The 26,963-nt window shown below is 45.3% G+C and overlaps 1 protein-coding gene across 2 annotated transcripts in view; it reads right to left on the bottom strand.

Annotated features, from left to right (window-relative positions):
* The window catches only part of LOC106839349 (mucin-3A-like), a 40,009-nt gene that overhangs the window by 9,409 nt on the left and 3,637 nt on the right, over nucleotides 1–26,963 (bottom strand). For both annotated transcript variants that reach the window (XM_070484370.1, XM_014854010.3), the window contains exons 2-3: nucleotides 8,182–8,361; nucleotides 6,188–6,355 (exon numbers count right to left, since the gene is read on the bottom strand). In XM_070484370.1, the coding sequence (XP_070340471.1) occupies nucleotides 6,188–6,355; nucleotides 8,182–8,242 (229 nt within the window). In that variant the 5' untranslated portion in view covers nucleotides 8,243–8,361. The remainder of the gene's footprint in view (nucleotides 1–6,187; nucleotides 6,356–8,181; nucleotides 8,362–26,963) is intronic.

The raw sequence follows: 26,963 nt of genomic DNA, 5'->3' as shown, positions 1-26,963 counted from the left end.
GACGGGGCTGTGACTGTGGATGTCAGTCTGGTTCCAGAGGTAGGGTGCGAAGGTGTTGCTGCAGCCGTGGTTGTGCTTTCTGTGGATGGGGTGTTTGAAGACACGGTCTCTGAAGTGGTGTATAGTATTGTGAGGGTGGGTGCCGTTACCGGGTCTGAGGTAGGAGTCGTCGCCGTGTGAGGAGCTGAGGGAGTGGGGGAAGTGACTGTGATCGAGGTGGCAGGGGTTGAAGTGTCAGTGGGAGTGGAGCTTTCACTTGTGGCCCGGGTGACAGTGGTAGTGGGAGATCTCGGGGTGGATGTGGTGTGGGGCGGAAGCGGTGTGGTAAGCAGGGTGGGTGGAGGGGTAGTGAAGGTGGTGAAAGTGGGGGCAGGTTCTGTGGTTGAGGCAGGTGGAAATGACTGATGCACACTCGTGGGTGATGTCTGGATGTTGGTTGTCGAAGACACGACATTCGTGGGTGTGATGAATGACGTGATAGGGGGAGGTGCGGTGGTGCCTGTGGTGGCAGTGTGTTTAGGAAGGTCACTGGTGGGCGTAAGGGTGATGTTCCCAGTGGTCGTGGCATGAGCGGTTGTGTAGGTTGACGTGCCTGTGTGTGTGGTGGCTGCAGTGGAGGAGGGTGTTGCCGTGGTGGTCGAGGTTGTGACCGTGTGGGTGGTGGTGGGTGCAGGGGTGGTCCGTGCGCTTGTGCCCAGTGTACGTGTGCTGCTTGCAGATGAGGTGCTACCCTCAGTCGGCATGGTCCCCGGACTGCTGGCAGACGTGGAAGGGGAGCCTGCAGATGTACCTGGAGCACTGGTCGAGAGGGAGGGAGGTGGAGGGGTGTGCGTGGTCGTGAGCGTAGGCGACATGCTAGGCGTTGTGGCAGAGGTTGAGCTTGTTTCCGCATTGTGGGAGGTGGGCGATGAAGAGGAGGGGAAGGTGGGGGAGGAGGACGTGCTGGAGGCAGTTAATGTGGAGGTGAATTCGCTCGTGGTGGTCAAGGGGCCAGTGGTGCCCACCGACGTGGGGGTGGTGGTTGTCAGTGTTGTGGTTGGGATGCGTGTACTAATAGAAGACGGGGCTGTGACTGTGGATGTCAGTCTGGTTCCAGAGGTAGGGTGCGAAGGTGTTGCTGCAGCCGTGGTTGTGCTTTCTGTGGATGGGGTGTTTGAAGACACGGTCTCTGAAGTGGTGTATAGTATTGTGAGGGTGGGTGCCGTTACCGGGTCTGAGGTAGGAGTCGTCGCCGTGTGAGGAGCTGAGGGAGTGGGGGAAGTGACTGTGATCGAGGTGGCAGGGGTTGAAGTGTCAGTGGGAGTGGAGCTTTCACTTGTGGCCCGGGTGACAGTGGTAGTGGGAGATCTCGGGGTGGATGTGGTGTGGGGCGGAAGCGGTGTGGTAAGCAGGGTGGGTGGAGGGGTAGTGAAGGTGGTGAAAGTGGGGGCAGGTTCTGTGGTTGAGGCAGGTGGAAATGACTGATGCACACTCGTGGGTGATGTCTGGATGTTGGTTGTCGAAGACACGACATTCGTGGGTGTGATGAATGACGTGATAGGCGGAGGTGCGGTGGTGCCTGTGGTGGCAGTGTGTTTAGGAAGGTCACTGGTGGGCGTAAGGGTGATGTTCCCAGTGGTCGTGGCATGAGCGGTTGTGTAGGTTGACGTGCCTGTGTGTGTGGTGGCTGCAGTGGAGGAGGGTGTTGCCGTGGTGGTCGAGGTTGTGACCGTGTGGGTGGTGGTGGGTGCAGGGGTGGTCCGTGCGCTTGTGCCCAGTGTACGTGTGCTGCTTGCAGATGAGGTGCTACCCTCAGTCTGCATGGTCCCCAGACTGCTGGCAGACATGGAAGGGGAGCCTGCAGATGTACCTGGAGCACTGGTCGAGAGGGAGGGAGGTGGAGGGGTGTGCGTGGTCGTGAGCGTAGGCGACATGCTAGGCGTTGTGGCAGAGGTTGAGCTTGTTTCCGCATTGTGGGAGGTGGGCGATGAAGAGGAGGGGAAGGTGGGGGAGGAGGACGTGCTGGAGGCAGTTAATGTGGAGGTGAATTCGCTCGTGGTGGTCAAGGGGCCAGTGGTGCCCACCGACGTGGGGGTGGTGGTTGTCAGTGTTGTGGTTGGGATGCGTGTACTAATAGAAGACGGGGCTGTGACCTTGGATGTCAGTCTGGTTCCAGAGGTAGGGTGCGAAGGTGTTGCTGCAGCCGTGGTTGTGCTTCCTGTGGATGGGATGTTTGAAGACGCGGTCTCTGAAGTGGTGTATAGTACTGTGAGGGTGGGTGCCGTTACCATGTCTGAGGTAGGAGTCGTCGCCATGTGAGGAGCTGAGGGAGTGGGGGAAGTGACTGTGATCGAGGTGGCAGGGGTTGAAGTGTCAGTGGGAGTGGAGCTTTCACTTGTGGCCCGGGTGACAGTGGTAGTGGGAGATCTCGGGGTGGATGTGGTGTGGGGCGGAAGCGGTGTGGTAGGCATGGTGGGTGGAGGGGTAGTGAAGGTGGTGAAAGTGGGGGCAGGTTCTGTGGTTGAGGCAGGTGGAAATGACTGATGCACACTCGTGGGTGATGTCTGGATGTTGGTTGTCGAAGACACGACATTCGTGGGTGTGATGAATGACGTGATAGGGGGAGGTGCGGTGGTGCCTGTGGTGGCAGTGTGTTTAGGAAGGTCACTGGTGGGCGTAAGGGTGATGTTCCCAGTGGTCGTGGCATGAGCGGTTGTGTAGGTTGACGTGCCTGTGTGTGTGGTGGCTGCAGTGGAGGAGGGTGTTGCCGTGGTGTTCGAGGTTGTGACCGTGTGGGTGGTGGTGGGTGCCGGGGTGGTCCGCGCGCTTGTGCCCAGTGTACGTGTGCTGCTTGCAGATGAGGTGCTACCCTCAGTCTGCATGGTCCCCGGACTGCTGGCAGACGTGGAAGGGGAGCCTGCAGATGTACCTGGAACACTGGTCGAGAGGGAGGGAGGTGGAGGGGTGTGCGTGGTCGTGAGCGTAGGCGACACGCTAGGCGTTGTGGCGGAGGTTGTGCTGGTTTCCGCACTGTGGGAGGTGGGCGATGAAGAGGAGGGGAAGGTGGGGGAGGAGGACGTGCTGGAGGCAGTTAATGTGGAGGTGAATTCGCTCGTGGTGGTCAAGGGGCCAGTGGTGCCCACCGACGTGGGGGTGGTGGTTGTCAGTGTTGTGGTTGGGATGCGTGTACTAATAGAAGACGGAGCTGTGACTGTGGATGTCAGTCTGGTTCCAGAGGTAGGGTGCGAAGGTGTTGCTGCAGCCGTGGTTGTGCTTTCTGTGGATGGGGTGTTTGAAGACACGGTCTCTGAAGTGGTGTATAGTATTGTGAGGGTGGGTGCCGTTACCGGGTCTGAGGTAGGAGTCGTCGCCGTGTGAGGAGCTGAGGGAGTGGGGGAAGTGACTGTGATCGAGGTGGCAGGGGTTGAAGTGTCAGTGGGAGTGGAGCTTTCACTTGTGGCCCGGGTGACAGTGGTAGTGGGAGATCTCGGGGTGGATGTGGTGTGGGGCGGAAGCGGTGTGGTAAGCAGGGTGGGTGGAGGGGTAGTGAAGGTGGTGAAAGTGGGGGCAGGTTCTGTGGTTGAGGCAGGTGGAAATGACTGATGCACACTCGTGGGTGATGTCTGGATGTTTGTTGTCGCTGGGGTAGAGGTGGTGGATGTTGGAGAAGACACGACCTTCATGGGTGTGATGGATGACGTGATTGGGGGAGGTGCAGTGGTGCTGGTGTTAGTAGCCTGAGTCAGAAGGTCACTGATATGCGTAAGGGTGGTTTTCCCGGTGGTTCTTGCATGACCAGTTTTGTCGGTCGACTTGCCTCTTTGTGTCGTGGCTGCAGTGGAGGATGGTGGTCCTATTGTGGTCGAGGTTGTGATCATATGGGTGGTAGTGGGTACCGGGGTAGTCCCTGCGCTTGTGCCCAGTGTACGTGTGCTGCTTGCAGATGAGTTGCTACCCTCAGTCTGTGTCGTCCCCGGACTGCTGGCAGATGTGGAAGTGGAACCCCCAGATGTACTCAGAACACTGGTCGAGAGAGAGGGAGATGGAGTGGGATGCCTGCTCGTGTGCATAGGTGACATGTTAGGTGTCCTGGCAGACGTTGTTTTGACACTGAAGGTCATTTCTGTATTGTGTGAGGTGGTTGTTGAAGGGACAGTGGAAGTAGGTGATGCCGACGTGCTGGAGGCATTGAATGTGGATTTGGGGTCGGTTGTTGTGCTCAAGGAGCCTGTGGGGCCCACAGACTTGGTGGTGATGATTGTCAGTGATGCTGTGTGGGTACCTGTACTAATAGAAGATGGTGTGACTGTGGGTGTCTGTTTTGTATCAGTGGTGGGGCGTGAAGGGGTTATGGCTGACTTGGTTGTGCTTCCTGTGGATTGGAGGTTTGAAGAAGTGCTCTCTGAATTAGTATATATTGTTGTCAGAGTGGGTGTTGTTACTGTGTCTGAGGTAGAAGTCGTGGCCCTGTCAGGAGCTGAGGGAGTAGGGAAAGTGACTGTCATCGAGATGGCATGGGTCAAAGTGTCAGTGGGAATGGTGCCTTCAGCTGTGGCCAGGGTGACAGTGGTAGTGGGAGATGTCAGGGTGGACGTGGTGTGGGTTGGAGTCAGTGTGGTAACCTTGGTTGATGGAGGGGTACTGATTGTGTTCAAGGTGGAGGCTGGTCCTGTTGTTGTGGCAGGCCGAGTTGACAGAAGCACACTCGTGGGTGATGTCCCAGTGGTGATGGTCACTGGGGTAGATCTGGTGAATGTTGGGGATGAGATGACATTCGTGGGAGTGATGGATGATGTGATTGGGGAAGGTACAGTGGTCCCTGTGGTGGGAGCCTGTGTAGGTAAGTCACTGATAGGAGTAATGGTGGTTTTCCAGGTGGTTGTGGCGTGAGCAGTTGTGATGGTTGTCCTGGCTGTTTGTGTCATGGCTGGAGTGTAGTAGGGTAGTCCCATGGTGGTGAACATCGTGAATGTATGGGTTGTAGTGGGTGCTGGGGTTGATTTTGCAGTCGTGCTCAGTGTGTTTGTGCTGCTTGCAAGGGAGGTGCTACCCTCTGTCTGTGTCGTCCCCAGACTGCTGGCAGCCGTGGAAGAGGAGCCTGCAGATGTACCTGGAACACTGGTTGAGAGGGAGGGAGATGGAGTGGGATGCGTGCTCATGACCGTAGGTGACATACTAGGTGTCATCACAGAGCTTGTGTTGACACTAAAGGTCGTTTCTATGTTGTGTGATGTGGAGGATGAAGGGACAGTGGAAGTTGGGGATGCCGACGTGCTGGAGGCATTGAATGTGGAGGTGAGGTTGGTCGTGGTGGTCAAGGAACCAGTGGTGCTCACAGATGTGGGGTTGATGGTGGTCAGTGTTGTGGTTGGGATACCAGTGCTAGCAGAAGACGGGGTTGTGATTGTGGATGTCTGTTCTCTATCAGAGCAAGGCTTCGATGGGGTTAGTGCAGATGTCGTTGTGCTTCCTGTGGACTGGATGTTTGAAGAAGTGGCCCCTGAAGTAGTGTGTAGTGTTGTCAGGGTGGGTGTTGTTACCTTGCCAGTCAGAGCAGTCGTATCCGTGCCTGCAACTGAGGGAGTTGGGGGAGTGACTGTGATCGACATGGCAGGGATCGAAGTTTCAGTGGGAGTGGTGCTTTCACTGGTGGCTGGGGTGACAGTGGGGGTGAGAGATGTTGGGGTGGACGTGACAAGGGTTGGAGGTAGTGTGGTGACCAGGGTGGATGGAAGGGTAGTGATGGTGGTCAAAGTGGGGACTGGTTCTGTGGTTGAGGCATGTGGAGATGACAGAAGCACACTCGTGGGTGATGTCCATATGTTGGTGGTCACTGGGGTAGAGGTGGTGGATGTTGGAGAAGACATGACAGTCGTGGGAGTGATCGATGACGTGACTGGGGGAGGTGCAGTGCTACCTGTGGTGGGAGCCTGTGTAGGAACGTCACTGGTGGGTGTACGGGTGGTTTTCCCGGTGGTTGGCGCGTGAGTGGTTACGTCGGTCGTCTTGCCTGTTTGTGTCAGGGCTGGAGTGGAGGAGGGTGGTACCGTGGTGGTGGAAGTGGTGTATGTATAGATGGTAGTGGGTGCCGGCATGTTTCCTGTGGTTGTGCGCAATGTTGTCGTGCCTGTTGCAGATGAGGTGCTGCCCTCAGTCCGCCTCGTCCGTGGACTGCTGGCAGATGTGGAAGAGGAGACTGCAGTTGTACCTGGAACACTGGTTGACAGGGAAGAAGATGGAGTGGGACGTGTGCTCGTGAGCATAGGTGACATACTAGGTGTCATGGCATAGGTTGTGGTGACACCGAAGGCAGTGGTGGATGCTTCTGCCCTGGAGGAAAGCTCAGTAGAGGTGGTTGTGGCCATGGATAAAGTGCCTGTATTGGTGGTAGAAGAGAGGAATTCATTTGTAGGTCATTTTGTCACCATAACACCACAAAGGTTATTCCCACGCCATTTTCCAGAGACATATCACAAAAGGTAGGAATTTCCATCACTTATTCCCCATCACAGGCAGTTTGGGTTTGGGGCGTTTCAGGTTCTGAAGGCCAACATCTATCCACTCCTTGAGGCAGTCTCTCCAAGGGGAGTGGGGTTGCCTTGGTCCCTTGCGCACCTTGTCTGAGTGACCGACTTTTCAGCCCCAGGATGGCCTCTGCTGAGCATGTGGGTTCAGCTGAGGCTCCTGCCTCCTCCGCTCGCCACCCCATCCCTTGCTCCTAGCACACGTGCTCTTCCCTTCCTCTGCCCTCTCCTCCACCAGCTGCCCGCTCTGCTGGCTCTCTGCCCACACCCTTTGGCCCACCTCTGCCCCTCTCCCTCTGACCCTTGCTGTCTGGGCTGACGCTCCTCATTGATGAGAGAACCCAGCTAAGGCTGGGCTGGGGTGGGGACACATCATGGACCCTGGGAGACAAGGGGTCAGACTCTGGAAGGCGGCATAGAGAACAGCAAAAGGCAAAACAGAGATTGAAGCCCAGACTCTACTGAGACTGGGGACAAGGAGAGAGAACCACAGTGACAGGCTGAGGGACAGGACAGACAAGGAAACTTCCAGAAAGAGATACCTTGGCAGGCAACCATGAATCCCGTAAGTTTTAGCAATATTAATAATAAAAATAGACATATTTTCTATCACCTACTCTGTTTCAGCCACAGGGTTATTAGTTTACAGATAGGCATCTGTTGCTCTGTAGATATATTACAGGTGGTAAGAGTGAGGGTCGGATATCGGAATGCCGGGAGGGAGTGACGGGGATGACTCAGGAAGCCACACCAGTTGTAAGCAGGGAGCCCCGAGACATCCTGCTGACTCAGTGTCAGCCTTTTCCTCACCTGTACCCAGCACCTCTTCGCTCTGATGGCTGGGGTTTCACTTCTCAGCCAGGCTGGGGGTGTTATGGAGGTGGAGGGGTGGAGATTATGAAGATGGCTGGGCAAGAGCCCTTGGAGCCAGGAGGTTGCCCTGGAGGCAAGTGAGAGGGTGGACCATGGGCCTCTGGGTGGGAAGGTCTAGGATTGGGGGTCAGGAACAGACATGTATAGGCAGAGGGAAGGCGAGTGAAGAGGAATTGCAGGGTTTCCAAGGGGCAGGAGAGAGAAGGCCTGGGAACCCACACCCACTGGGTGGTCTCAGACCCACCCTTACGGAGTAATCCGGATCTCCCCACCTCGGCCCTGCCAATGACAGCTGTACCCAGAAACATGGCCGGCTGGGGGCTGGCAGACAGGGCAGAGCTGGAGGAGGGGGCACCAAGACCAAAGGCCTTCGAAGAGGCCCCAGGGAGAAGAAGGCGGCCCAGGGGCAGAGGCTGGGACTCTCAGGAGGGCAGCACTGGTGGAAATAAAGGGAGAAACAGAATCCAGGGTGGAGGGAGCACCGAGGCTGGAGGAAGTGGGACAGCAGAAGAGGTGGGAGGCTCAGAAAACTGAACCAAAGTGGGAAGAGCACTCTTCCAGAAAGAGGGTTCACCCACTGTCCTGATGCGAGAGAGCTGACGCCTGCAACCTGCTGGGTGCTGGGCAGAGAGCAGCACCTGCTGGACCCAGCTCCCCTCTCCTCCCCCACGTCAGTTCTTTGTGCACACAGAGATCTGAGGGACCCCTCCTCAATCTCCAATTAGGCCTCGGAGCCACCCCCGACACTCCTGCCCTGGAACATCAGGAGGGTCTCTCCAGCTCTCCCCGTACCTCACCCACTCACCTCTGGTCCCAGGAGAGGCTGTGAGCATCCAGAGGAGGCCGAGGAGCCTGAGCAGCTGCATGGGCCTGGTGCAGTGGTGGCTGGAGGCCGAGCAGATATCAGCACAGGGGACAGCAGCAGGGAGCCAGCCAAGGTGTGCGCAGCAGCACCCAGCCCAAACTGGAAGTTGTGGTGTCTACCCTGCTGGGTGTGGGGGTTAAGCACAGTGTCACCTGTGTAGCGCCCCACCGCACCTCTCTTCCCCCCTTCTCCCTATGTCTGACTTCATTGGTGTGGGAAGGGAAGACACAGAGAAGGTAGCACAAGCCCTGGAGGTGTCAGATGGGGAGAGCTGCTGGTGGCCCATCCCCCAGCCTGCCTGGCCCACTCGGAGCAGTTTCCAGGACCCTGCCCTTCCCCTCCTCTGCCCCCAACCAAGAGCTACCAAAACTGGAAGGAGGATACACTTGGCCAAGACCTTGGACTCTGGAGTCTGGGGCCACCTCTCACAGCCTCTCCTTCATTTCAATCCCAGCTTCAGGGGAAGGAGGTGGAACCTTGCTGTCTTTCACTGCCTTGGCTCTTCCCTCTCTCCATCCAGCCCTTAGCACAGCTCTGGAGCTGCGACACCATATCAATGCCGAGTGAGCAATACTGCATGGGAGAATTCAATCAGAAGTCATTTCAATACCTGAGGATTTGGGCCAGGTCCCAGAAAAGAAAAATACAGATGGTCAATGGAAACAATCAATTGAATGACTAGCTTTGACCCAGCAGATTAGCAACTATTAGGACATTTGAATCCATTCACTGTTGGGAAAGGTGTGAAGAATAAAGACTCCTTATCCAGCTGATGGAAGAGTAAGTGGGTTGGGCTTTAAAATGGCAATTGGGTGGCATCTATTAAAATTTTAAATACACTCTCAAGGACGCAGTAATTCCACTGTTCCCTCTCTGTGTTCAAGAAGCACTTCAAGGAGGCATTCATGAGGATGTTAAGTGCCGTTCAGTTTATTGAAATTCCAATACAGATTGGAAACAACCCAGATGACTGTTAATAGGAAACTAGAATGACTATGGAAAAGTCACTCTATAGGCTACCATGCTCAAATCAAAATGGTACCATGGTGGAAAGACTTTCAGAATGTCTTATTGAATGAAGCCAGTAGACACAGGTTTGTTAAAGCACACAACATATATATTTCCTGTGAATACACATATGCACACAGACACACACACACACACATATGCAAGTGCATTCAAAATTTGGAAAGAGGCTCACCTACCCCAATAACAGGGGTAAGGATAGCTCAGAGACGCACAGGAATGATGGTCAGGGAACTTGAGCTCTATCTGTAGTTTTTACTTTTTACTTTGACGAAGATTCTGTCCTTGACCAAACTCTAGCCAGGCTCCTCTGAGCCCTCTTCTCAAACACACCTCAACCTTGGTCTATAAAGACTTGAACAAACACTAACAAGGTTTCTAACAGCTCAAAACCATACCTCCAGGATGACCACAGTCCCCCTTAAAGTGCCTGCCTGAAAAAAGTAAAGGCTGCCGAGAGAACTCACTGTCTGTTCCAGCAACACCTGAAGATGGGGCCCATCTCCAAGCCTCTGTGGAGGGATGGGAACCTAATTTTGATAAGTGCCACTTAGCAAGCCCAGATGGGTTTCACACCAAAACCCCTCCTGTTTTTGTAATTTTTCACCTCCCTGACTCTACTGACCCCCTGCTCACCCCCCTCCCTCCTCCCTCACTCTCCCTTTAAAATGCCCAGTCACCTCTGTGCAAGTCAAAGTGGCCTTCAGTTCACACTGGACTCTCTTCCCAACGGTAATAGTATCTTACTGATTAAAATCTGTTCTTACCACATTAACGAGTGTCTTTCTTGGTTTATCTTTGACAACTTGGTCACTAACTATGTATTTGAAGATAATTAAAAAATAACTCAGAGTAGGATTCTGGGAATCTGGCACAGTAGGACACACCAGGAGTCCATCCTCCCACCCAGACAACAATTGCACTGGCAGAATCTGTCTACTGTAACAGTTTGAGTCTGAGAGTCTGTTGAAGGCTTGCAACTTCCAGCGGAAGACCTGGATGGTAAACTGCAATTAATTTTGGTCATCTTTGGCTTGTAGCACAGTAGCAGCTACCCGTCCCACACCCACAGCCACATGGCCTGCAGCATTGCGTGTGTTCCTGGAGCAGCTTGCACACTGCTTGTAGGAGCTAGGCTAGGCATAATGGACCATGTGCTCAAATATCAGGAATCTGTGCTCTGATCAGTGAGTGCTGCTTCTGCTCAGGAAGGTGCAGGAGAAGAGGCACAGAGCCATTGTTATTGCAGCTCTCCCACATTCTTTCAAGACCCTCCCCCTCCCCCTGAAAGGACTTCTGGAGCATTTAAAGGGCCAGTGCCCTTCCCCCACTTTCCTTTTTTTTCTTTTTCACGTTTTGGGAGTAAGACATTAAAGACTAGGAGATTCAAAACAACCACATATATAGGGAAAATTAGAAGTGACTGTGCATGCCCAGGGAAAGGATTAGAAAAGAGCTGAGAAGACCTTCGTTTACACGTCATGCTGCTCTTTGGCACACAGACAGGCTACAATAGTGAAATACAAAAATAAACAAAAGCAATAACAGGAAACAGCAAACGCTGGGGAAGGACGAGAATCTGATTTCCAGAATTACCACACTATTAGATTCAAAGGTTCAGTGTTCAACAAAAAATCACAAAGCATGCAAAGAAACAGGAAGATATTGTTCATTCAAGGGAAAAACATAAATCAACAGAAATTGTCCTGGAAGAAAACCTAATGGTAGATATACTAGACAAAGACGTTAGAACAACTGACTTAAAGATGCTCAAAGAACTACAGGAAGAAGTGAGGAGAGTCCAGAAAATGGTGTGTGAACAAAATGAAAATATCAACAAAGAGACAGAAAACCTAAAGAGAAACCAAGAAAAAATTCTGGAGTTGAACAGTCCAATAACTGAAGTTAAAAATTCACTAGAGGGATTCTAAGGCAGATTTGAGCAGGCAGAAGAAAGGATCTTCAAACTTGAAGATAGGACAATGGGAATTACTGAGTCTGAGAAAAAGGAAGAAAACAACATTGAAGAAAAGTGAGCAGAGCCTAAGGGACCTGTGGGACACCATCAAGCAGACCAACACACATATTGTGGAAGTCCCAGAAGAGGAAAGAGAGAATGGGAAGTGAGAATATTTGAAGAAATACTGGTGAAAACTTCCCAAATTTGATGAAAGACAGGAATATAAACATCCAAGAAGCTCAACAAACTCCAAACAAGATAAAGTCAAAGAGACCCACACTGAGACACACCATAATCAAAATTTCAACAGCCAAATCCAAAGAGAGTATCTTGAAAGTAGGAAGAGAGAAGCCAGTTGTCACACATAAGATGTCCTCCATAAGATCATCAGCAGATTTCTCATCAGAAACATTGGAGGCTAGAAGACAGTGGGCTAACAGAGTCAAAGGGTTAAAAGGAAAAATCTGGGAGAAGGGGTGGAGCAAAATGGCAGGATGAGCTGACCTAGGATTCTCTCCCCTCCAAAATACAATAAAGGATTGGAAAAACTTAATTTCAGAGAATAATTCTAATGCCAACACGTTAGAGACCTACAATACCAAGAAGGTGGAGATCATAAACCTTGCTGAGGGCCTCGGAGGTGCTGGAAGGGGTAGGAGAGAATGTCGCTCCCTCCCCTAGAGTCTGCGATGGCTGCCGCGCAGTCCGGGAAGGAGCAGGGGAGGGGCCGCACAACCGGGGGATCATCCAGGACTCCTGCTGCTGGTTCAGTGGAGACCCACTGACGGGGGAAAGCTTCCATGCACGGGACCTCATAAATCGAGGGCATTGGGAGACCAGAGAACAGAACTGATCTGAATCCAGACCAGCAGGTGAGAATAGCAGTCCCTCCCTCCCAGCAAAGCCTCTGGGCGCCGCCATCTTGCCCAAAGGCAGAGAGCTCAGAACACGTGGCTCTCGACCCCCCATCTAGTGGCGACAGGCTGTAACTGCAACTGAATTCTACCACCATGTGAAAAAACCGCTCCTCTACCATCCAGCAATTTATAAAAGCCCCAGACCAGAAGGAAAACAATAAAAACATAGAATTAAGTCCTGAGGACTTGGAATTAGGTAAACTAAATGATAATAAGTTCACAGCAGCTATAACCAAAAAACTCAATGAGGTAGAGAGAAAGATAGAGAAACAAGCCAATGAGTTCTGGAGTTACTTCACAAAAGAGATTGAAATCATAAAGAAGAATCAAACAGAATTACTAGACATGAAAAGCACAATGGACCAGATAAAACAGAATACGGATTCCCTGAATGCCCGTGTAGACACCATAGAAGAGCAAATTAACATAATTGAAGATGGACAGGCTGCATGGCTCCAGACAGAACAAAAAGGAGAACTGAGAATTAAAAAAAAAAAAAGAGGAAAATCTCAGAGAGATAGTGGAATCAATGAGGAGTAAGAACTTAAGGATCATAGGAATTCCCAAGAATGTGGAAAAGGGAAATGGAGCAGAAAGTGTGCTTAACGAAATTATTGAAGAGAACTTCCCAAATCTAGGGATTGATGAAGAAATGTGTGTAGAGGAAGCTTTAAGATCTCCTAGATTTGTCAATGTAAAAAGACCTACTGCAAGGCACATAGTAGTACAATTGGCAAGAAGGAAAGATAAAGAAAGAATACTCAGGGAAATAAGAAAAAAGAAGAGAATAACCTATAAAGGAGCCTCTATCAGACTTTCAGCAGATTTCTCTACAGAAACCTTACAAGCTAGGAGAGAATGGAATGACATATTCAAAGCTTTAAAAGATAAAAATCTTCAGCCAAGAATACTCTATCCAGCAAGAATTTCCTTCGGATATGAGGGAAAAATTAAATCTTTTCCAGGCAAACAAAAGTTAAGGGAATTTGTAACTAAAAGCCCTCCCCTACAAGAAATCCTCAAGAAGGCTCTGATGCCTGAAAAAAGAAAAAAGGGAGAAAGGGGTCACAATCCACAGACTAGGGAGACCGATGGATAGAACCAGAACAGGATAGCAAATATTCAACCATAGCATTAGGGTAAAGGTAAGGAAACTACCAAAGCAAGGACGATCTTATCACTCTAACTACAAATTCATAACACGAGTTGGAATAAGAAATGAAAATAATTATTTAGGAGGGGAAGAGCAAAGGGTCTAAATCAGTATTGGTCAAGTAAGTAAGAGACCACCAGAGAATAGACTATATTATACATGAGATTCTAAATACAAACTTCAGGGTAGACACTAAAATAAAATACAGAACAGAGTCACAAATCATAAATAAGGAAAAATTTAAGAAACCCAACATAAGAAATTGCAGTATTAAATGGGTAGGCTAAAGCACACAGGAAAACAAGATAATGAGCAACAGATTGACAGCTTTAAGTCCACATGCGTCAATACTCACTCTCAATGTAAACGGATTGAACTCTCCAATAAAAAGACACAGAGTGGCAAAATGGATTAAAGAACAAGATCCAACAATTTGTTGCCTCCAAGAAACACACCTCAGCCCCAAGGACAAACACAGGCTCAGGGTGAAGGGGTGGAGGACAATACTTCAAGCTAATAGCAAGAAAAAAAAAGGCAGGTGTTGCAATTCTTATATCAGACAAAGTGGATTTCAAAATAAGACAGGTAAAGAGAGACACAGAGGGACAATATGTAATGATCAAAGGGACACTTCATCAAGAAGAAATAACGCTTATAAATATCTATGCACCCAACACAGGAGCACCAAGATTCAGAAAGCAACTATTAACAGACCTAAAGGAAGATGTTAAAAACAACACAATAATAGTAGGGGACCTCAACACCCCACTCACATCAATGGACAGATCATCCAGACAGAAAATCAACAAGGAAATAGTGGAGCTAAATGAAAAACTAAAACAATTGGACTTAATAGACATATATAGATCACTTCACCCTAAAAGAGCTGAATACACATTCTTCTCAAGTGCACATGGAATATTCTCAAGGATAGACCATATGGTGGGAAACAAGGCAAGCCTCTACAAATTTTTAAAAAATTGAAATAATAACAAGCATCTTCTCCAATCATAATGCTATAAGGCTAGAAATTAATTACAAGATAAAAGCTGAGAAAGGCACGAAGATGTGGAGACTAAACAACACACTACTGAAGAAGCAATGGATCATTGAAGAAATTAAAGAAGAAACCAAAAAATACCTGGAAACAAATGAAAATGATAGCATGCTATACCAACTCATATGGGATACAGCAAAAGCTGTATTAAGAGGAAAATTCATCACAATACAGGCACATCTTAACAAACAAGAAAAATCCCAAATAAGCAATCTTAAACTACACCTAACTGAACTAGAGAAAAAAGAACAAATAAAGCCCAAAGTCAGCAGAAGGAGAGAAATAATAAAAATCAGAGCAGAAATAAATACTATTGAAAAAGGAAGGAGAAAGGATCAATGAAACAAAGAGCTGGTTTTTTGAGAAGATAAATAAAATTGACAAACCCCTAGCCAGACTTACAAAGAAAAAAGGGAGAAAGCTCAAATAAACAAAATGAGAAATGAAAGAAGAGAAATAACAGACTCTGCAGAAATACAACGGATTATGAGAGAATACTACGAAAAACTATATGCCAACAGAATGGATAACCTAGAGGAAATGGATAAATTCTTGGATTCCTACAATCTCCCAAAGCTCACTCAAGAAGAGGCAGACAATTTGAACAGACCAATCACAAGGAAAGAGATTGAAACAGCAATCAAAAACATCCCAAAGAATAAAACCCCAGGACCGGATGGCTTTCCTGGGGAATTCCACCAAACTTTCAGAGAGGATTTAATACCTATCCTTTTCAAGCTATTCCAAAAAATTAGGGAAGATGGAACACTTCCTAACACATTCTATGAGGCCAACATCACGCTGATACCAAAACCTGACAAGGACACCACGAGAAAAGAGAACTATAGGCCAATATCACTGATGAACATAGATGGAAAAATTCTAAACAAAATTTTGGCAACCAGAATTCAGCAATTCATCAAAAGGATCATACATCATGGTCAGGTGGGATTCATACCAGGGACTCAGGGATGGTTCAACATCCGCAAATCAATCAACGTGATACACCACATCAACAAACTAAGGAATAAAAACCACATGATCATCTCAATAGATGCAGAGAAGGCATTTGACAAGATCCAACAGCCATTTATGATAAAAACTCTGGACAAATGGGCATAGAAGGAAACTACCTCAACATAATAAAGGCCATATATGACAAACCCACAGCCAACATCATACTCAATGGGCAAAAACTGAACGCCATCCCCCTGAAAACAGGAATGAGACAAGGATGCCCTCTATCACCACTCTTATTCAACATAGTACTGGAGGTCCTGGCCAGAGCAATCAGGCAAGAAAAAGGAATAAAAGGAATCCAAATAGGGAGGGAAGAAGTGAAACTCTCACTGTTTGCAGACGACATGATCTTATATATAGAAAACCCCAAAGAATCCATTGGAAAACTCTTAGAAGTAATCAACAACTACAGCAAAGTTGCAGGGTACAAAATCGATTTGCATAAATCAGTAGCATTTCTATACTCCAATAACGAAGTAACAGAAAAAGAACTCAAGAACACAATACCATTCACAATCGCAACAAAAAGAATAAAATACCTTGGGGTAAATTTAACTAAGGAAGTGAAGGACCTATGTAATGAAAATTACAAGGCCTTTCTGAGAGAATTGGATGACGACATAAGGAGATGGAAAGACATTCCATGTACATGGATTGGAAGAATAGACATAGTTAAAATGTCTGTTCTACCTAAAGCAATCTACAGATTCAATGCCATCCCAATCAGAGTCCCAATGACATTCTTTGCAGAATTAGAAAAAAGAATCCTAAAATTCATATGGGGCAACAAAAGACCCCGAATTTCTAAAGCAATCCTGAGAAAAAAGAACAAAACAGGAGGCATCACAATCCCTGACTTCAAAACATACTACAAAGCTACAGTAATCAAAACAGCATGGTGCTGGTACAAAAACAGGTGCACAGATCAATGGAACAGAATTGAAAGCCCAGAAATAAAACCACACATCTATGGACAGCTTATCTTCGACAAAGGAGCTGAGGGCATACAATGGAGAAAAGAAAGTCTTTTCAACAAATGGTGCTGGGAAAACAGGAAAGGCACATGTAAAAGAATGAAAATTGACCAATCTTTCTCACCATTCACCAAAATAAACTCAAAATGGATCAAAGACCTAAAGGTGAGACCTGAAACCATAAGGCTTCTAGAAGAAAACGTAGGTAGTACACTCTTTGACATCAGTAGTAAAAGGATCTTTTCAGACACCATGCCTTCTCAGAGAAGGGAAACAATAGAAAGAATAAACAAATGGGACTTCATCAGACTAAAGAGCTTCTTCAAGGCAAAGGAAAACAGGATTGAAACAAAAAAACAACCCACTAACTGGGAAAAAATATTTGCAAGTCATATATCTGACAAAGGCTTAATATCCATAATATATAAAGAACTCTGACAACTCAACAACAAAAAATCAAACAACCCAACCAAAAAATGGGCTGGAGACATGAACAGACATTTCTCCAAAGAAGATATACTGATGGCCAATAGGCACATGAAAAGATGCTCATCATCGCTGATCATCAGGGAAATGCAAATCAAAACTACACTAAGATATCACCTTACACCTATTAGAATGACAAAACTATCTAAAACTAATAGTAACAAATGTTGGAGAGGTTGTGGAGAAAAAGGAACCCTCATACACTGCTGGTGGGAATGCAGACTGGTGCAGCCACTATGGAAAACAGTATGGAGGTTCCTCAAAAAATGAAAAATAGAACTACCATATGATCCAGCCATCCCACTACTGGGTATTTATCCAAAGAGCTTGAAGTCAGCAATCCCAAAAGTCGTATGTACCCCAATGTTCATTGCAGCATTATTTACAATAGCCAAGACATGGAAGCAACCTAAGTGCCCATCAACAGACGAATGGATAAAGAAGATGTGGTACATAAATACAATGGAACACTACTCAGCTGCAAAACAGAACAAAATCATTCCATTTGCAATAACATGGATGGACCTTGAGGGAATTATGTTGAGTGAAATAAGCCAGCTAGAGAAGTATAATCTGTGTATGACTCCACTCATATGAGGAATTTAAAAATGTGGACTAAGAACAGTTTAGTGGCTACCAGGGGAAAGGTGGGGTGGGGGGTGGGCACAAAGGGTAAAGTGGTGCACCTACAACACGACTGACAAACAATAATGTACAACTGAAATTTCACAAGATTGTAACCTATCATTAACTCAATAAATAAATAAATAAAAGGAAAAAACTGTCAACCAAAAGTCCTACATCTAGCAAAACTGTTCTTTGAATGTAAGGGAGACACTAAGACATTCCCAGATAAACAAAAGCTGAGGAAGTTAGTGACCACTAGACCTGCCCTGCAAGAAATGCTCAAAGGATTTCTGCAAGGTGAAGTGAAAGGACAATAGAGAGTAACTTGAAGCATATGGAATAATAAAGATCTCAGTAAATGTGAATACACGGGCAATTATAAAAGCTAGCATTATTGTAACAATGGTTTGTAACTACTTTTTGGTTTCTACATGATTTAAGAGGCTGATACACCCATAATTGGGGTTTTTTCTTTAAATGTAAAAACTAGTATTACTGTAAGTGTGGTTTGAAACTCCAGATCTTTTCTACACAATTTAAGAGACATGCATTTAAAAGAAATTTTAGTTTATGTTTTGGGGCACACAGTGTATAAAGATGTAATTTTGTGATATCAACAACGGAAAAGAGGTGGGGAGGGACCTGTAAAAGAGCTGTGTTTTTTAATGTGATCGAAGTTAGGCTGGTATAAATTCAAATGAGAGTGTTATCACTTTAGGATGTTAAATGTAATCCCCATGGTAAATAAATAGAAAAAAAATAGCTGTAAAATATACACGAAAGGAAATTAAGAAGGAATTTAAACATTTTGCTACAAAAGATCTTTTTTCACACCAATCATTGGTGTTTAAGTTTCATTACACCACATTCTCACAACTCCTAGGTGGTCTGGGCAAGTCATATTACCACACTGAGCAGATGAGGAATAAAGAAATATGCCAACTAAACACAAAAAAAGTCAGTAATGCAGGAAATGAGGGTCAAGTAAGCTATACAGCACATAGAACACAAAAAGCACAGTGACAGAAGAAAATCATTCCTTATCATTAAGGACTTTAAGTGTTAATTGATAAAACTCTCTAAGCAAGAGACAGAGATTAGCAGAATGGATAAAACACATGATCCAGGTATATACCATCTGCAAGAGACTCACTTGAGATACAAAGACACAAACAGGCTGAAAGTGAAAGGATGGAAAAGGAGTCCATGCAAACAGTAACCAAAAGAAAGGAGGAGTGTCTATACTGATACTAGACAAAATAGAATTTAAATCAAAAAAGATTACAAGAGACAAAGAACGACATTACATATATTAATAAAAGTTTCAACACAGAAATCGAAATATGATGTACACCTGAAATTTATATAATGTCATAAACAAATGTTAGCTCAATAAAAAATAAAATAAAAGGTTCAATACAGCAAGGAGATATAGCAGTTATTAACATTTATGCACCTAATGACAGGCCAGAAAACTATAGGAAGCGAAAACTGACAGAATTGAAGAGATAAATACACAGTTCTACAGCAATAGTTGGAGACTTCAATACCCTACTCACGATAATGGATAGAACCAGACAGAAGATAAATAAGGAAACGGAAGACTTCAACAACACAGTACACTGACTAGACCTGATACACGCGTCCAGAACACTCTCCCCAATAACAGCATACACGTTCTCCTCAAGTGCACAGGGGACATTTCCAGGATAGGCCATTTCTTAGGCCACAAATTAAGTCTCAGTAAAATTTAAAAGACAGATATCATACAGAGTATCTTCTCTAACCATGACAGGATGGAGTTACAAATTAATGACAGAAGGAAAACCAGGAAAATTCAAAAAATTGTGGAAATTAAGCAATACACTTTTAAGCAACCAATGCATCAAAGAAGAAATCACCAGGGAAATCAGAAAATACTGAGAGACAAATGAAAACAAAAACACAACATACCAAAACTTATGGAATGCATCAAATGTGGTGCTAAAGAACAAATTCATAGCTATGAACTCATTGAAAATAAGAAATATCTTAAATCAACAACCTAGCTTTACGACTTAAGGAACTAGAAAAAAAAAATAAGAACAAGCTAAATCCAAAGTTAGCCGAAGGAAGGAAATAATAAAGATTAGAGCAGAGTAAATGAAATAGAAAATAGAAAAACAATACAGAAAATCAACAAAACCAATAATTGATTCTTTGGAAAGACCAACAAAATTGACAAGCCTTTAGCTAAATGGACTGAAAACAAATGGAGAGAATGGGCAGCTCCAGTGGCCTGGTGGTTATGTTTGGTGCACTCCACTTCAGCAGCCCAGGTTCACTTCCCAGGTGTGACCCCACACCACTGGTCTGTCAGCGGCCATGCGGTGGCGCAGCTCACATACAAAAAGAGGAAGATTGGTAATAGATGCTAATTCAGGGCAAATCTTCATCAGAAAAAAAAAAAGAGAGAGAGAAGACTCAAGTTACTAAAATCAGAAAGTGGGAACAAGAGTACTGATTTTACAGAAATAAAAAGGATTTATGAGAATACTATGAATAAATGTATATCAGCTAATTGGATAACCTAGATGAAATGGACAAATTTTCAGATACTAGAACTTAACTGGGTAAAATTTTGAATACAAAGTCTGAATAGACCTATAACTAATAAAGACATTGAATGAGTAATCAAAAATCTCCCAACAAAGAAAACTCATACCTGATGCTTTCACGTTTAAATAAACACTAATATCAATCCTTCGTAAACTCTTCCAAAGAATTGAATAGGAGAGAACACTTACTAACTCATTCTGTGAGGCCAGTATTACCCTGATACCAAAGACAATACAGGAGAAGAAAACTACAGACCAATATCCCTCAGGAACACTGATGCAAAAATCCTCAAAAAGTACTAACAAACAGAATTCAGCAGCGTATTAAAAGGAAAATACACCATGGCCAAGTGGGATTTATCCCTGGAATGCAGGAACGGTTCAACATATGAAAATTGACCAATGTAATACACCATAGCAACAGAATGAAGGGGAAAAGAATACCTGATCACCTCAATTGATGAAATCGAGAAAAAGCACTGGACAAAATTCAACACCCTTCCAGGATAAAAACAATCAACAAGTAGGAATGGAAGGAAAATACCCCAACATAATAAAAACCATACAGAAAAACCACAGCAAACATCATACTCAGTGGTGAAAGACTTAAAGTGTTTCCTCTAAGATCAGGAACAAGACAAGGATGCCTTTCACCACTTCTAGTCAACAGAGTACTGGAAGTTCTAGCCAGAGAAATTAGGCAAGAAAAAGAAGTCAAAGACATCCAAATTGGAAATAAAGAATTAAAATTATCTCTGTTTGTAATAATATATAATAATAGATAATATAGCATAATTAATATATATTATATATTATACATATTATATATGATGTTACATGTAGAAAACTCTAAAGATTCCACAAAAAGCTGTTAAAAGTACTATATGAATTCAGCAAAGTAGCAGGATACAAAGTCAACACAAAAAATATCAGTTGCATTTCTATACACTAATAATGAACCAACTGAAAAGGAAATTATAAAAACAATTTCTTAACAATAGCATTGAAAAGAATAAGATATTTAGGAATTAACTTAACCAAAGTGCTGAACGACTTGTACAAGAAGAACGACAAAACATTACTGAAAGAAATTTTAAAACACATAATAAATGGAAACATATCCCATGTTCAGAGATTGGAAGACCTAAAATTGTTCAAATATCAATACTACCCAAGGCGGTCTACACATTCACTGCAGTCCCTATCAAAATGCAATGACATTTTTTGCGGAAATAGAAAAACCCATGGGGCTGGCCCCGTGGCTGAGTGGTTGAGTTTGCGTGCTCTACAGCAGGCGGCCCAGTGTTTCGTTGGTTTGAATCCTGGGCGCGGACATGGCACTGCTCGTCAGGCCATGCTAAGGCAGCGTCCCACATGCCACAACTAGAAGGACCCACAACGAAGAATATACAACTATGTACTGGGCAGCTTTGGGGAGAAAAACGAAAAAAATAAAATCTTTTAAAAAAAAGAAGAAAAACCCATGCTAAAATTCATATGGAATGTGAAGGGATTCTGAATAGCCAAATGAATCCTGAAAAACAAGATCAAAACTGGAGGACTCACACTCCCTCATTTCAAAACTTACTACAAAGCCACAGTCATCAAAACAGTGTGGTCCTGGCATAAACAGATACATAGAGCGATAGAATAGAGAGCCCAGAAATAAACCCTCATATATATGGTCAAACGATTTTTGACAAGACTGGCAAGATCATTCGCTGGGGAAAGAATAGTCTTTTCAACAAGTAGTACTGAGAAAACTGGATATCTACATGCAAAGAATGAAGTTGAACCCTTGCCTAAGACCATATACAAAAATTAACTCAAACTGGATCAAGGACCTAAATCTAAGACCTCAAACAGGTTATGCTGAGGTAACAAACAATCCTAAAGGCTCAGTAGCTTACAACAGTATAGGTTTATTTCTCGTTCATGCCACTTGCCCATCTCAGCGTCCATGCTCTCCTCTATGTCATCTTCACTGGGTGACCCAGGCTGATGAAGCACCTCCTATCTGGGACATTGCCAGTCTCATGGCAGTCAGAAATGACAGATGGTAAACCATGAACTGGCTCTTAATGCTTCTTTCCAGAGATGACATGTGTCCCTTCCAAACACCTTTTGTTGGCTAGAGCAAGTCACATGGTTGACCTTGAGTTGGACAGGACAGGGATGTAAAATTCTTCATTGGGGAGAGGCACCACGTGTCTGACACCAAGCTGGACATCAGTGGGGCGGGGAGGTATAATTTGCTGCAGGGAGGGAAAGCAAATGTGTATGTTGAACAATAACACAACCTACCACAGCTGGGATCCCAGCAGTGGTTATGAGTTATGCTCATCAAGATCCAATTCAGTGACAGCGGCAGACAGGATGGAGCACCTGTCAGGTCTTTGTGTGCTTGTCAGAGCTGTGCTAGTGGGGAGGATCCCCGTGATGGTGGCATTAGGAGGATCAATTGGGGTGTTGGCGGGCTCAACCCCAGTAGTCAAGGATGCTGGAGGACTACCCATTGTTGGAGGGAAAACTCCTATACTGGAGACATTAGACACTGCAGTTAGGTTAGAAAAGGGAGGAGAGGTCCCCCAGAACTGAGATTTGGCAACATACTCATGGAGGTATTGGCAGTGATCACTATCAATGAGAAGGACGTGCCTTCAACACTGCGTCCTGCGTCAGTAGGTGGAGGGATGTGAGAAGCCGGGATGGTAACAACTGGGCTCATTTCTGGACACTTTGTGGAAGAGATAAGACAGTAATGGAAGGGATTTTGGTACTGGTGGGAGATGGTAGAACATGATCTTTCACATCTTAAAATCAGGAAATAGGGTAATATGGAGGATATGAATCAATTCACAGAGGAATACATACAGCACTACTCCATTTGTATGACTTTTTAAAGGCTAAACAGAATTTCGTTCAGATTCCATGTATGTCTCATAATGCCATAAAGAAAATCAAGGTACTTACTGATATAAAATTCAGGATAGCAGTTATGAAAGAAAGCAATGTATGCAATTGGTGAGGGGCATCTAGGCATTTCTAAAGTACGTGACGTTCAAGTTCCTAAGCTGGGTAGTGGGTACATGGATGTTCTTTTATTGTTATCCTTTAATTGTGTGTGTGTGTTTTTCACACTTTTGTATGTATAATATGTTCCTCAAGAAAATAATTTAAGAGACTAGGCTGTAACATATCACATTCTAAGTGATCAAATACTCAAGCTATTTTTAATGAAATCAGAAACAGGACAGAGATGCTCACTATTGCCATTATTATTTCAACATTGTTTTGGGAATTTTAGCTAGAGTAATGAAGCAAAAAATAAAAAGAAGTTCTTGGCATACACAATAGAGAAAAGTTTAATGTCCCAATTTTTGCCAATGAAATTGTTGTATAATTAGAAAATTCACTGATGCTAGTGGGGAAAAGAGAACTACTATATTAATGAGAGGCCTTGATAAGGTGGGCTGGATGTAATATAAAACAAATAATTTTCTCCATTCTAGAAATAACCAGCTAGAAAAAAGTTGGAAGAAGTGTTCCAATCACAATAGAAACTCAAGTGGAAAAATATCAATCTGTAAAGCCATGATCATCCATAGGTTTTTGAGGTCAGTTCTTTGTTACATCAGGAATAACACTTGATACAGGATTTCTCACAAACTTCTATTGCCCATTAAACCATACTGTGTATGTTTGTAACCAGCACTGTGATATATTCTGTACATATATTGCTAAAAATTAATTACTCTTTAAAAATATAGTGTTCCTGCACTCACGGTGGAGGGGAGGGCAGAAAGAAGAAGGATAACCCAGTAGGAAAATGGGCAGAGGTTATGAATAAGTAATTTACAGGAGGAATTTGAATTGTCAATAAACATAGGCGATGGCTCAGCTTCCTGGTAGCAGAGAAATGCCAACTAAGATAACAGTAACAAATCACTTTATACCATCAGTCTGGCAAACTGCAGAAGTGCCTAACAATGCCTATTGGTGAGAATTTGCAGGAAAAGTTACTGCCATATATGGCTGGCAGAGAAATACGAATTTTTCAGCAATGCTAGAATACATCTGGCAAATAGAATAAAAATAAAATAAAACAAAAATCACCCATACCCTTCACCACTCCTCTCTCAGCTCTGGGACTCTATTCTGTAGAAATAAAAGCAACAATGTACTTCTGTAAAAAAAAAAAGGGGGGGGTTCTGTACAAACCTGTTTATTATATCTTTCTTTGTAGTGATTAAAGAATCAAAAAATGAAGGCACATCAAAAAGAGAATGATTGAATAAATTGTGGAAGGATCACACAATAAAATATTATGCAGCTACTAAGAAGAATATGTCAGGGGCCAGCTCGGTTGCCTAGTGGTTAAGTTCGGCATGCTCTGCTTCGGTGGCCTGAGTTCAGTTCCCAGGAGAGGATCTAAACCATTCATTGGTGGCCGTGCTGTGGTAGAGACCCACATACAAAATAGAGGAAGATTGGCACAGATGTTAGCTCAAGGCAAATCTTCCTCAAACAAAACGAGGAAGGTCGACAACGGATGTTAGCTCAGGACACATCTTCCTCAGCAAAAAAAAGAAGAGGAATGTGTTAGATTTCAACGTACATTGGAAAAGTTTGGAGAGAAGTCAACAAAGATACATTATCAAGTCATGAACATCAACTACTGGAGTTGAGGAAAAAAGGTTGAATGAAGAGAGTAGAAGGGGAGGGACGTACATGGATTTGTTCCAGTATGGAGACCAACTCTGGAACATGAGCTGCATTTAAGGGCACCTCCTGAATACACGGAATCATCCTAAATGATCCGCTGTCATCTTCCAAAGCCCAGCAATCTTCTGCACTGACCAAACGGAGGAGTTACATGGGAATGTCACAGAAATCACCACTCTTACATCTTGTTAATCTTTTCTGGTTGCACCAACCTCTGTGATTCGACTCAGCGAGGCAGAATTGCTTTGGGTTTACTATTTTGGTGGGGGGAAGGGGCTTCCCTTTGTCTAATCCTAACAGAATAGTTCTTCCTCTGCAGATCAGAAAGCCAGTGTGGGGATTCCGCCAGGTGGGAGGATATTCATGTCAATTTTACACTTAGCTACTGGAAGGATGACCATAGAAGGTTTGTGGTCCCAGGGACCTAGCATGAGGCAAACCCAGGATGAAAGCTCCATTGGTCATATGACTCCTGAAAGCCCCATCTAAGGTTAGGTCGGGGAGTTGCTTTCGCCTATGACCAGTGTCAATACTCCCAGAAAGGTCTGAGTATTTACCTTTCCAGCACACAATTTCCTAAGTATTATCGACAGGCCCTTCAATGAAGGCTCAGAGGGAGATTTGCAGTCTCTATTTGTGATGTTATCGCACGATTCCTCCTGAACTGAACCCAGCACCAGCACCACCAATCATTCTGAGAGGTTCTGGGTCTATGAATTACGTTCACCAGTGGCCATGACTGTCTAGGATGGTGGCCTCAAGGGTGTTTGTTGTTGTTGTTGTTGCTGTTGTTTTGGTGAGGAACATTCACCCTGAGCTAACATCTGTGCCAGGCTTACTCTATTTTGTATGTGGGACGCCACCACAGCATGGCTTGATAAGCAATGTATCATGCGAACCTGGGGCCGCTCAAGCAGAGTGCATTAAATTAACCACTACACCAGTGGGCCGGCTCCTCAAGGATTGTTTTTCCCAGTTATACAAATAAAGCAGATGTAGGATCTTCCTTAGCTTCCCCGTTGTTTGGGCCAAGGCAACCTGTGAGCAATTAGCCATTGTCCAAGGTCTCTGGGTCTGCCCACTCTGAAGTCTCTGCTACCCACATGGCAACTGTTCCCATTGCAGGACCCTCCCAACTCATCTCCCAGGGAGCTCATTTCTGGCTTCTCCTACCTTTTCATTGAGCACCTACCACACCAAAATCCGTCTGTTTCCAGATGACCAGCTAAACACACAGTGAAACTACTCCCAGCTGCTTGAGCTCGCTCAGAGAATCCACAAGTTCTGGCCAGTGGACCCACATCAATAGATTCAGCCTCATTTGAAGCTATGCTCTTCTCTTCTTGGTTTGGGACTTTCAGAATCTCCCACACATATTCTTCACAGCTACAGAGAAAATTAACAATCTTCGGTTCCTTTGGCTGTGTAAGTCTTCTCTGACAGACCTGACTTTGTACCCGACCCGCTTTGTCAAGGTGGGTCTGACTCTAAGTGTTGGTCTGAAACAATGAAGGGTGGCAGTAGGGCACCTGAGGGACAAGGCAGTCACCACATCTTCAAGCAAAGGGGAAATGGCCTTATGAGGGAAGGGAGGAGAGGCTGCTGTGTCTAGAAAGGAGGGCTCAGAGGGAATAGGGGAGGGGAAACAGTTGAATCCTCTACATTCTCTCATTGCAGTTCTCAGAGTCCCATTCGTTCCCCATCGGCACCCTAACTTTCACATAAGAGAGCCGGCAAAACGACTAACTTCAGCTGACACTGTGCTTTGGTAAACATGGGATAAACTCTGTTTTTGAACTTTGGCTCTTCAGTAAGGAGGCTCAAGAGACAAACTAACAGAGTCTCTGAGTTTCAATCCATGCCTTGAGTCAAGATTTGAGTTTTTCCTTCTCCTGTAGGCTGCGTTGTTCTGTTGGAAGCAGTCACCCAAACCCCCATGTTCATTCATGTTCTTGGTGCCATTCCTTTATTATGACCACTTTGTCCCCAGAAATCTTGCTTTCAGTAGGAACTTTATTCCCAGGGACCACAGATGATCGTTGAAGTAGCTGTTTCTATTATTTCATGATACTAATTCTACCCCTTACTATTTACTAACTGGGTTTCTAATGTCTTCAGCCCCCGTGAGCCAGACAACTAACCCAGATTCTTCCATTTCCTGAGGGACTGTTGTCTACAAC

The sequence above is a fragment of the Equus asinus genome, chromosome 14, assembly GCF_041296235.1.
Source record: "Equus asinus isolate D_3611 breed Donkey chromosome 14, EquAss-T2T_v2, whole genome shotgun sequence".
Classification (NCBI taxonomy): Eukaryota; Metazoa; Chordata; class Mammalia; order Perissodactyla; family Equidae; genus Equus; species Equus asinus.
The sequence above is the reverse complement of the archived record's forward strand: the minus strand, read 5'-3'. Positions and strand labels throughout refer to the sequence as shown.